Genomic DNA, 10,743 nt, shown 5'->3' with positions numbered 1-10,743 from the left:
TAGGGATGTGCCAGATGCACACAGGCTGGCGTGGGACGGGGCCCAGGAGCTGCGGGTGGTCCTGCGTGTACCCCGCCCCCGGAGCGTGGGCGAGCGAGGACGCTGGTGCAGCAGAAATCCAGCGCCCGCCGGAAAGAGAAAGGCATGAGCCTCAGCCGGGGCAGTGGGGGAAACACCCAAAACCCTACTTAGCGCGCGGGGACCCGCCAGCGTTTGCACAGCCCGCGCAGCAGGGCTGCGCTCGGCGCCTAGCGACGCTCTCCATAGCAACCGAGACTTAGCAACGACCCCGCCCCGCTGCGTCGAGACAGGCGTGAGGTGTCACGGCGGCGCGCCGGAAGTGACTTCAGCAGTCGCTTGAGGTCCCGGAAGTTGATTCTGCGGGGGACTGTTGCTGCCTCTGACCCCCGGCTTGCGATGGGTTGCGACGGAGGAACAATCCCCAAGAGGCACGAACTGGTGAAGGGGCCCAAGAAGGTTGAGAAGGTCGGCGACTTGGGCCCGGTGGGGACTGAGAGTGGTGGGGCCCCCAGGGAGCGAGGAGAGGTGGGGGGTGGGGCCAGCGGGTTTCCAGGCGCAGCCGCGCTCTTTTATCCCATTTGGAGAACTCAAACTTAACAACAGTATTAATAACCGATCTTTATTGTGTGCTTGCTGTTGCCGTTCACCCGGCAGTACCCTTAATATTGGGGTGTCTCCTGCGATTCTCACATCGGTACAAACCGTCCCCATCTTCGCCGTGCAGACGCGGAAATTGAGGGTGAAAGAGAAGGAGAAAATTGCGACGCTGGTGACAGCGCCAGGATTCGGAGCCTATGTGCCGTTGTAACAATGATGTAAATGGCCGCTGTTTATCGAGCTTTGTATGCCCTGACATGATTTTCTCCGGGAAGACTTCCCAAAGCGTTTCCTTGCCCCCATGAGATCAGGCCCTTCTCTTAAAAACAATGTAAGCCCCTGTACACTACGTTCGTGGTTGATGAGTGACGGTCTCAGAGGACAGGGAGCTCCTGGGGCAGAGTCTGTGCCTTTTTCCCCCTCTACAAGTAGCGCAGTCCCTAGCGCGCTAAGTACAGTATCATGCATTAATGAATGAGTAATTCCTAATTCTCACGGGTAATTTGTCAAATTATACGTAATTTCCATGCTCCTGACAGGAAAATAGAGTCAATAACATGACCAAGACCTCACAACCCATAGATAGTGAAACCTAGATTCCCTTTCAGTTACTCAGGATTTCAGAGTTAGGACTAGTAATTGCTTACTAGTAGAAGGCAGGCGAAGCATCTCAGTGTTCCACTGGTGGCAGGTCTCTCCGTGCTCCCCTGCAGTGTGAATTTTGGTGAGAGCTATTGAAATTGCCGAAGCCTGGCTCTGGGTCTGGGGAATGGGTGGCATGACAGTTGCAGTGGTGTGGGTTTGCTTTGCTTTGCTTTGAAATAATAGAGCGTAGTGATTAATAGTGTGGTCTCCAGAGCCAGCCTGCTCGTGTTCTACCTCCTTCGTCTGCTTGCGGGGCAACCTCTTGGTGCTTCACTTTCCTCAAAAACAAAAGGAAAATTCTGAGCCGTGGGTGCTCACGAGGGTTAAAAGATGAAGTTGCAGAAACTGTTTAGCACGGTGCCGGGAACACGGCAGACACTTGAGCAGTTCTTGCTGCAAAAATCAAATTTAAGGGAAGTTTTTTCCTTTTTCTGTTTTTACTTTCTACCAAGTGACCCATCTTGTTACATTATCCAGGTTTGGCATTTTAGGAGGCGGAAAGAGTGGGACACGGAATATTATGTAGATAAAACCATCATGTGGAGGTTACGGAGCTTATTGACATCTGGATTTTCATACTGCGGATAAGGGTTTGCTATGCCCATAGTGAACGTTTTCCAAAAGCACTTCTGTTAAGTTGGTGATTTTATAAAGAATTAAATAGTCTTTGTGCTGAACTTTTAAATATGAATGCCTGTATTATCAGGTTTTAGTCCTTAAATCCTGCTACAACTTTGGAGCCCTTCCCACTGCTATAAATTAACCTGCAGTGCTTGCTTTCTCTGTGTGGCTTCCAAACTTACTGTTGACATACGGATATTAATGTTTATACGTAGCTTGCATGAGCAGCCTAACAGCGTGACGTAAACTGTTTCATCGCCGGTGTCATGTCTAGAGCGGACTTCATTTGACATAGTGTTGTTTACTTTGTTTAAATCCCAGCTTCTTGTGTCACTATCTTTGTAAAAACCAAAGTCGTCAGTGTGATATTACGGAGTAAGCCTTTATATGTAGAACTGTGGACTGTGTTCAGAGGTAAAAGTTAACTTAAAACATTTTTTTCTTTTCTTAGATTGACAAAGATGCTGAGTTGGTGGCCCAGTGGAACTATTGTGCTCTAAGTCAAGAAATACTAAGGCGACCAATAGTTGCCTGTGAACTTGGCAGGTATGGATCCTTAATTGAAATGAGTTTTTATTAAATGATTTTGAAAAGAATTCTAATGTGTCAATGCAGCTCTTGATTCATCAAATGTGAATTACTGCAAGCAGATTTGTGAAGCCTAGGTTGTCATTCCCTGTGGGCATACTGGTGCACCACCTGTTCGGTTTGGCTTGTGTAATCCATGGGCTGAAAACTCACGGGTGGGTGGGCTTTGAGTTGCAAACACAAATGCATGCAGGAGCCGTGTGGGGTCCCCAGGAAATCGTGGGGACTGAGGGAAGCCGGAGAGTTCCTGTCCTGTCTAAAGGGCAGCTGCTATTCGGCCCCTCCCCACTGTGGCGGTTCAAGAATATGGGCCCCGTGCCTCTCTAACTACTGGCTTTATTTTTCTATTCAGGAAAAGTTTAACGTGTACTTTTTACTACATTTCCCGATTTTGAAAATCCTGGTGAAGGTCCAGCCAGCCCTCAGACGGCCAGTGTGCAACCCTTGATTTTAGACTAGTTTGTTTCTTTGTATGCCCTGGACACAGCTGAGAGAGGATTAAATGTCCTTTTCCAGTAAGGCCGAGCATTTCCATTATCGAATGTAGAATGACTTTGGATTATCTGCAAGTTAGTCCTCGTCCTTTGAGCAAAGGTTGTCTGTTGCCAGAATGTTTTGACTAATCTTTACTGTTGTAGACTTTACAACAAAGATGCCGTCATTGAGTTTCTACTGGACAAATCTTCTGAAAAGGCTCTTGGGAAGGCAGCCTCCCACATTAAGAGCATTAAGGTGAGACACGTGACTCCGAAGGGCTCCCGGGGTCTCAGTGGGTAAGGTTTGTCTTAGGGAATTCGTGTATGTTATAGACTGACCTCGGGTACTCGGGATTGCAGTCCCACCCAGCCAGCTGATTAAGGTGTGATTTGGGGGGGGCCACTTGAAGTCAAGCCAGAAGGTCCCACATGTGTATTTTTGGCATTATAAATGTGTTATGATTTAATATGTGGGAAAGAGCTTTGAAAACTCTTCCTGTGCTGTATAAATGTTGGGACACCTCATTTTTGTAGTTAAAACTTAGCTACTTGAATTTTTGATTTGGAAGATTTTTATAGGTAGACCACTGTTAAACCACGTGGTTCTCTCCTGCTGACTAGAAGTTCTGATTGGAAAAACAAGTGTTTAGTAAAGGAAATTTGTTGAGAGCACAGCATTTTCAAATGTGGTCAGTGAGACAAGGAAAAGTAGTGCAGAATTTGAGGGCCTCTCAGGCTTGTCAAAACAGCATCTCACCCGCACTGTGAAGGCCGGGTGGCCGGTTAGGGTTAGACCCAAACCAGAACCCCTGACTCCTGCTCGAAGGGTTTGCGTTTTTTCTTTTTTTCCTTCTCTCTCTTTTTAAACGTTTTTTTTTATTATATTAGGCTTTTTGTTTGAATTCTTGGAGTGATTACAGAATACAGGATACATTCATTCCAGGCAAATTAGTAATTCTGAAATGTAGCTAATCATGGTACTGTAGAAATAACTATGCTGATTTTTGTCATCTTTTGCCTTGGGAAGAGAATTCCCTCCTAAAAAACCCCTGATAACATAATTATCTTACCTCAAAAATGTGGTTATTGTTAAAATTTATTTATATAAGTTTATACTTAAACCACAGTATTCAATATGTGGTTGAACTTTTTAGTTTTTAATTTTTCCATCTTTATTTTCTTCATTGCCTTTTAGATCCCTTTACACCCCCTGAACTTTTCATTTTAATGCCCCCAAAAACCTCTTCTTCCAAGAGTATGAACTGTAAAGACAAAAGGATTCAAATAAAGCAATGCAAATGATAAAAAAGAGAGAAATATATAAAACACAAGTATAAAAAAATAAAGCAATATGATCGCACAAGATTTTCATTAGTGTCAGTTAATCGTCCACAAATGCTCCGAGCAGAGAACTGAGACGCAGCGCGGCTCCATCCCGGGAGGCCGACCCTGTGCGTGGTGGTGGCTTTCCTTTGGAGGTACTCAGCTGCTCTTCAGAACGGTTTCTTTGTTTCTGTTTTTTGGTTTTTGTTTTTGTTTTTGTTTTTTTTTTTAAATGTTTCTGTCTCCAGAGTGTTGACATCAGAGGGGTGTGGTTAAATATGAAGAACCCCCCAAATGCTGACATGGGGCCAAGTCACCCTCTGTCCAGTGGAATGGTTTGATACCTGAAGGGCTGGCTCTTGGAATGTGGTCGCGGCCGCTGGCTGCCTCTAGGCCTTGGGCTCAGTAGACCATGGCCTCAGATGGCACTGTATCTTCGACGGTTAGATAAACATGGTTGGCTGGGAGTACGGAATAGCCTCGGTGAGGATTCCTGAGCAGGGAAAGCAAGGCTCCTCTCTGGGTGAAATCATTATGAAGCTTTCTTTTAGCGGACTGATTTTTTCATGTTAGAAGTTACTTTTCCTTAAATAGCAGAATATTTGTGGGATAGAAATTAACTAACTTATTTACTAGTTCATGAATTCTAAAAATTGTGTTTTCTCTTCCAATTTATGGTTTAATTTTATATCCATGTTAATTGACGGCCAAAGGAAAATAGCTAGGAAGAAGCGGTTTGAATGGAAGGCACTAGAATAACAGTTTCTTTGTTGATTTGGGTGATTATTAAGGCTACGGGTGATCCACTTATCAAACAAATTAAAATATTGATGGCTTTTCACAGAATGTGACAGAACTGAGGCTTTCTGACAATCCTGCCTGGGAAGGGGACAGAGGAAACACGAAAGGTGATAAACACGATGACCTCCAGCGGGCACGGTTCATCTGCCCGGTTGTGGGCCTGGAGATGAATGGCCGACACAGGTGGGTCTCAGTAAAGGACGTTGGTACTGAGAGGGTTGTGCTGGAGCCTGGTAATCACACAGGCTCTCGAGGGCGTCCTCCGGTTCGGGGACTTCACACCCTTCCAGCCATTTGTACCGTGGGGTCCAAGTCCACCCTCATCTTCGTCGTCTGTGGCCTTCTGTTCTCGAGAGCAGGAGAGCCTGAGGCAAAGAGGGATTTTACAGATTTCTCACATGTTGCTTCTGAGGTGGGTTGGTTACCTGATCTCTTCCTACAGGAAAGAAACAAAGAGCAAATGTTTCCTATCAAACAGCCCATTTCCTTATCATTGCTAGAAACCACACAATGGAAACAGTGTTACAGAACGTGTGGATAGGCGGTCAGCTAAAGGCCCAGCTGATAATAACTGGGTTTGAATTTGTAGCTAAAAGTCCTCTGGCTAGAGTACCAGAAGTCTTTGGGTTGAGACCTATATAGAACATGTAAGTGACCTCTATATGTTAAACAATATGAATGTTGAATGGGTTAGTAGGTGTCTTTGTATAGGATGTCTTCTAAGCCAAAGCTCTAAACTCTTTTGCCCCCATTTAGAAAGATCTTTAATAGCAGGTGGTCTAGACAGAATCTTCCATTTAACACATCACATGTTGAAGGGTAGTCATTTTTACTATTTTCAGGAAAGAGGGGAAAGCATCTCCTGTCAGAAAACTTCCTGAGCTGTAGACATTTCACCTGGAGCTTTCTGGCACGTTGGTAACATTCACGTAACAGACGCACTTGTGCTGCCTTTGGCCGACTTCCGGCAGAGAGCGTAACCACTGTGCTCTGAAAGGAAGAACAGGGAGATTTTATTCTTCTTCAGATGAGCTGAATTTAAGTCACTCAGGCCTGGCTCCCAGACCTCGCCATTCAGCAGTGACCGGCCGGTGATGGACGTGTCACTTAGCTGGACTGTGCCGACCATACTCAGTGCAGACACGTCAGGTCATGCCCCTTCAATAAACCCAGTTCCTGGTCACCAGTTTTACCTACAGAATCGGAAAATGACAACATAAAATGCTACAGTTCACTCAGCGTTTGGGTCGAGCAGGAAATCCTTGAGCGCCAGGCTCAGACACCTGACCCCCACCCACCCTCCAGCCCCCTGGCAACCATTGATCTGCTTTCTGGCCCAGTGGCTGTACATACTCTGGGCATTTCGTGTAAATAGCAGCAGACAGTATCTGACCTTCTGTGTCTGTTCCCCACTTCTTTTTAAGAAGTGCTCGCCCTGGCTTGCCATAAAAGAGGAACTTAGCAGAAACAGCTGCAACTCCAGGTCCTGAGCAGGGATTACCTGGAGCCTGTTGCTCTGATTGTGGCTTCCTCCAGTCTTTCCCTCTCATTTGTGCTTCCTCCTTTTCTCTTCCCAGTTAACTGGCCTTCACCTGTTTTGGCTCTGCCCTCCTATTGATGGGGCCTTCGCACTGGAAAATCAGTTTGTTTTATATTTCATAAAGTTTGTATAATAAAGAGTTAAATACATAGAAAAATAGTAATGAATTAGTAGTATAATAAAAACATCGAGCCTTTCTTCAAAGAAAAACAACGAATTTCTTAAATTATTAATAATTAGTAAGCATCCATAAAAAAGGATTTTGGGGGGGTCCTAAACAACATTGAATGAATTTAGTACAACGTTGGGAATCGGGCTTTATTAGGGCGGTTTGTGGCTGCTGCTATTATCAGGAAATTGGAGAATCTTTCCATTGTGGCATTTTTAGAGGAATATGTAAAGTAAAAAGTGAAAGTGCTTTTTGCCCATTTCCCCCATTCTAGCCTCCAGAGGCGGCATCGTTAGTTGTTGGGTGTTTCATGGCCCCCACAGGCCCTCTCAGCACCAGCACACCACGCTGCCCCGCAGTCAGAGTATAAACGTGAGCTCCCCCCACAGTCATGGAGTCATACGATACATACTCTAACTTTCCTCCCTACTTCTGTCATTTGAACACGTTTTCATGGCCTCATGTAGAGGTTTACCTTTTTTTTTTTTTTTTTATCTTTACCCAAGGACATGCTCACTGACTTTAGAGAGTGGGAAAGGGAGGGAGAAAGATAGGGAGAGAAGCATAGATGCCAGAGAGAAACCTCATTCCGTTGCCTCCCATAAGTGCCCCGACTGGAGACTGAACCCACGATCTAGGAATGTACCCTGGCCAGGAATCGAACCTGCAGCCTTCTGGCTTACAGGACAACGCTCCAACCAACTGAGCCACGCTGGCCAGGGCTACCTTATTCTTTTCAGCAACTGTATGAGTGTTCATAACTTATTCAGCCTCCTCGGCGGGCCCTGCCTGCTCCCCTCTTCTGCTCCCAGGCTCCATCCCTTACTGAGGGGCGTGTTGGTGGTTTCCTCTTTTCCGCTGTCCCAAGCGGTGCTCTCTGCACTGCACTACTTCATGACCACCTGCAGAAGTTCTGGAAAGTGGCGCCTTGCCCGACACTGTCCGATTGCCCCCCAACAGGCTGCATCGCGCTGTGCTCCCAGCCCCACCAGCAACGTGCTGTTGCCTCAGACACTCGTCCACCGGGCTCCTTGAGCCACTTTCGTTATTGCCTCAGAGGGAAAGCAGTATGTCATTGTTCTGAAAGCAGTTCTTTAGCAGCTGAGTTTAAGCATTTATTACATGTGTTGGCCATTTATATTTATAGGAGAGATTGTATTCCAAAGGCTTTACTGCACTGGTGGGGAATGGTACTGTGGTCTATGTTTGTGGTTTTAATTTATATATGTAAATGTAACGAAATGTGGCCATTTTTCACTGTGGTTCTTGGCCTTTGTGTAAGCTGATCAAATGTTAGTTGATAATGTGGCGATAGTTTTTTAGTTATCCTTAAGTCATTCTCCACATTGGGCTATTTCTCCAGGTTTTGTTTCCTGCGGTGCTGTGGTTGCGTGTTTTCCGAGCGAGCCTTGAAAGAGATAAAAGCAGAAGTTTGTCACACAGTGAGTTGTTGACATCCGTTCGTGGCCCCATCTCAGTAGCCCTCCCGTCTGGAGCCCTCCCTTGCACGCGTCACTTCAGCCTCCTTGGGTTCTTTGGGAAGCATGGGTCTCGTCCGTGGTGTCTCTGCTCACCACCCTCACGCAGCCTGTCGCTGCTAGGAGGGCAGACCCAGACCACCTCTCGGGGCGTGGCCCTGCCTGCACATCCGGCTCAGACCAGCCCTGAGAGCCACTCTTGTCCCGTGCCATTGTCCACTCCACCTGCCCTGCCCTGCCGGCCCGGAGGGGTCCTTCCAGGAACCTCAGCTCTAGAGCAATGGCCTCCTGGGCAGGCCCTGCCTGCTCCCCTCTTTCCGCTCCCAGGCTCCTTGCTAGCCCACTGACCTCAGCCGAGTGCCATCCGTAGCTCTGAGGCCATTTCCTCACGGGACCATAAGGGTGTTCCTTTTCTTTTCTTTTACTAAATAAGACTTTATTGCTTTTAGAGTAATTTTAGGTTTACAGTAAAATTAAGAGGAAGGTAAGTGATTTCCTGTATTCCCTCTGCGCTCCCCCAAGCACAGCCTTCCCCGTCCTCGCATCCCTGCCAGGGTGGTACGTTCATTGCTCGTTATCATCACCCAGGGGCCGTGGTTTCCTCTGGGGTTCACCCCTGGTGCTGTGTGTTCCGTGGGTTGGGCAGACGTGTAACGACGCGCACCTCCGTCACCATAGTGTCTGTCATACAGAGTGTTCTCACGGCCCCAGAGATGCGCTGCTCCCCCAGTGGGGGTTTGAGGGCTGACTCTCTCCTGGGCGTGTCGCGTGTCCTCAGTGAATGCTCAGACGGGCGAGCAGACGCTGGTGTGGGGGCCACAGGAAGGAAACGGCTTTGCGGGCCCACGGCGCTGCTGCAGCTGGAACGTTTGCATCAGGGGTGTCCTGCCGGCCCAGGGGAGCCCAGCGTTTGGTGTAACGTCATGGCTGCTGACGACTCTGGGCTGTGTTTTCATTCATGTGGACCCCGCTTGGACTCGTGAGACCTCCCGCAGTGTCTCACCCTCTTGTGAGAGAGCCCTTCCTTCATCAGCGTTCACTGAACAGCCTAGGGGGCCCGTCCTGTCCTCCGCACTGTTCGGTGGGCAAGGGCGGTGGCCCTGCCTGCGTGGGAGCCGCTGTCCGGCTGGGAGAGACGCTCGATGCCTGAGTGAGGCAGTATCAGATTGGTGGTAGCAGGGGCTGCAGAGGAAGCACAGAGGGAGCTGTCCCCCAGGGAGAGACGCCTCCTTAGTGGCGGCCGGCAGAGGTACCTCTGGAGGTTTGAGCCAAGGCTGGAAGGGTGCAGCAGAGGCAGCCAAGCAGAGTTTGAGCAAAAGCTCAGATGTGACAGAGGGCTGTGCTGGGTCAAGGAACAGAAAGTGGGGTGGAGAAGTAGATGAGGTCGGAGGGTCAGGCAGGGGTCACGTCATGCAGGGCACACTGGCGCTGCTGGATTTCACTCCAAGAGCAGTGGGAAGCCAGAGGTGACGATAAGCTAGACCAGGTGGCCATTAGTTTTAAAATGATGCCTCTACAAAAGAGGCGGGCATGGGGAAGGACGTACTGGGTGGTTCCGTGTGTTAGGGACGCAGAGAGAAGCCAAAGGTAACTGGTAGGGAGGAAGTCAGTTTGGGGTGATTATGAATAAAGCCATGGTAGAATTTGGAATCTGTCCGTTCACAGAAAATGTAAAGAACGCACTCAGGAGTTGATTCACGCCATTCATGCACCTGGACTGACTGCGTCTCCTGTACCAAAGACAGGTGCAGGTGCCCCGGGGCCAAGAGAACGCCGGGCACAGGCACTGCGCTCAGCAGACTGCCAGCCTGCAGGGACGCACGTTACCTGAAAAACCATGTTCTTCCGTGTTGTTTGGGGCCAGGTACCAAGTGGCTGGTAAAGATGTCATTGGCGTTCATGGGCCAGAGAACTTCCTTTGACCGCGGGGGTGAGAAATGGCTTTGTGAAGGAGCAGGTGTTTGTTCTAGGCCTTGAAGGCAGGCCTGTTTCTCATCATCAGACTTTCCCAGAGGTGGGGACGGGATGCACCAGCAGATGGAAGGAGGGCCATGCGGGGTGGCCCTCAGACAGGAGAGCACACAGCGCTATGCGACAGCACATCGGGACGTAGCGACTCCCAGGTGGGCGCTCCTCCATAGCGTCTGCTTGCCTCGGGGACAACGACCCATTTGTCCCGGTGGTCTGAACACCTGTCTAACTCCCGAGCTCCTGTGAGAGTGGGCCTTACGCTCAGAGCTTGGCAGAACCTGGTGAGGCTGTTTTGTGTTGTCTGTGTGTTTATGCTCATTTTATATTTACTGCAAGGGGTCCTGGTTTTTAAATTTATGGTAGGAATACAAAGTTGACTTTCAAAGTAAATTTAAGGAGAGCCCTGACTGGTGTGGCTCAGTGGGTTGAGTGTCGTTTCACAAACAGAAGGGTGGCCCGTTCGATTCCCTGTCAGGGCACATGCCTGGGTTGCGGGTTTCGACCCCGGTTGGG

The 10,743-nt window shown here is 48.6% G+C and overlaps 1 protein-coding gene across 1 annotated transcript in view; it reads left to right on the top strand.

Moving 5' to 3' along the window:
• The first annotated feature begins 346 nt into the window (after positions 1-346).
• The window catches only part of RTF2 (replication termination factor 2), a 28,282-nt gene continuing 17,885 nt past the window's right edge, over positions 347-10,743 (top strand). The window contains exons 1-5 of the mRNA XM_024559477.3: positions 347-486; positions 2,336-2,430; positions 3,111-3,204; positions 5,116-5,255; positions 8,145-8,223. Of these exons, the coding sequence (XP_024415245.2) occupies positions 418-486; positions 2,336-2,430; positions 3,111-3,204; positions 5,116-5,255; positions 8,145-8,223 (477 nt within the window). The 5' untranslated portion in view covers positions 347-417. The remainder of the gene's footprint in view (positions 487-2,335; positions 2,431-3,110; positions 3,205-5,115; positions 5,256-8,144; positions 8,224-10,743) is intronic.

The sequence above is a fragment of the Desmodus rotundus genome, chromosome 6 (genome assembly GCF_022682495.2).
Source record: "Desmodus rotundus isolate HL8 chromosome 6, HLdesRot8A.1, whole genome shotgun sequence".
NCBI lineage: Eukaryota > Metazoa > Chordata > Mammalia > Chiroptera > Phyllostomidae > Desmodus > Desmodus rotundus.
Note: the sequence above shows the minus strand (reverse complement) of the source record. Positions and strands in the feature narration are given on the sequence as shown.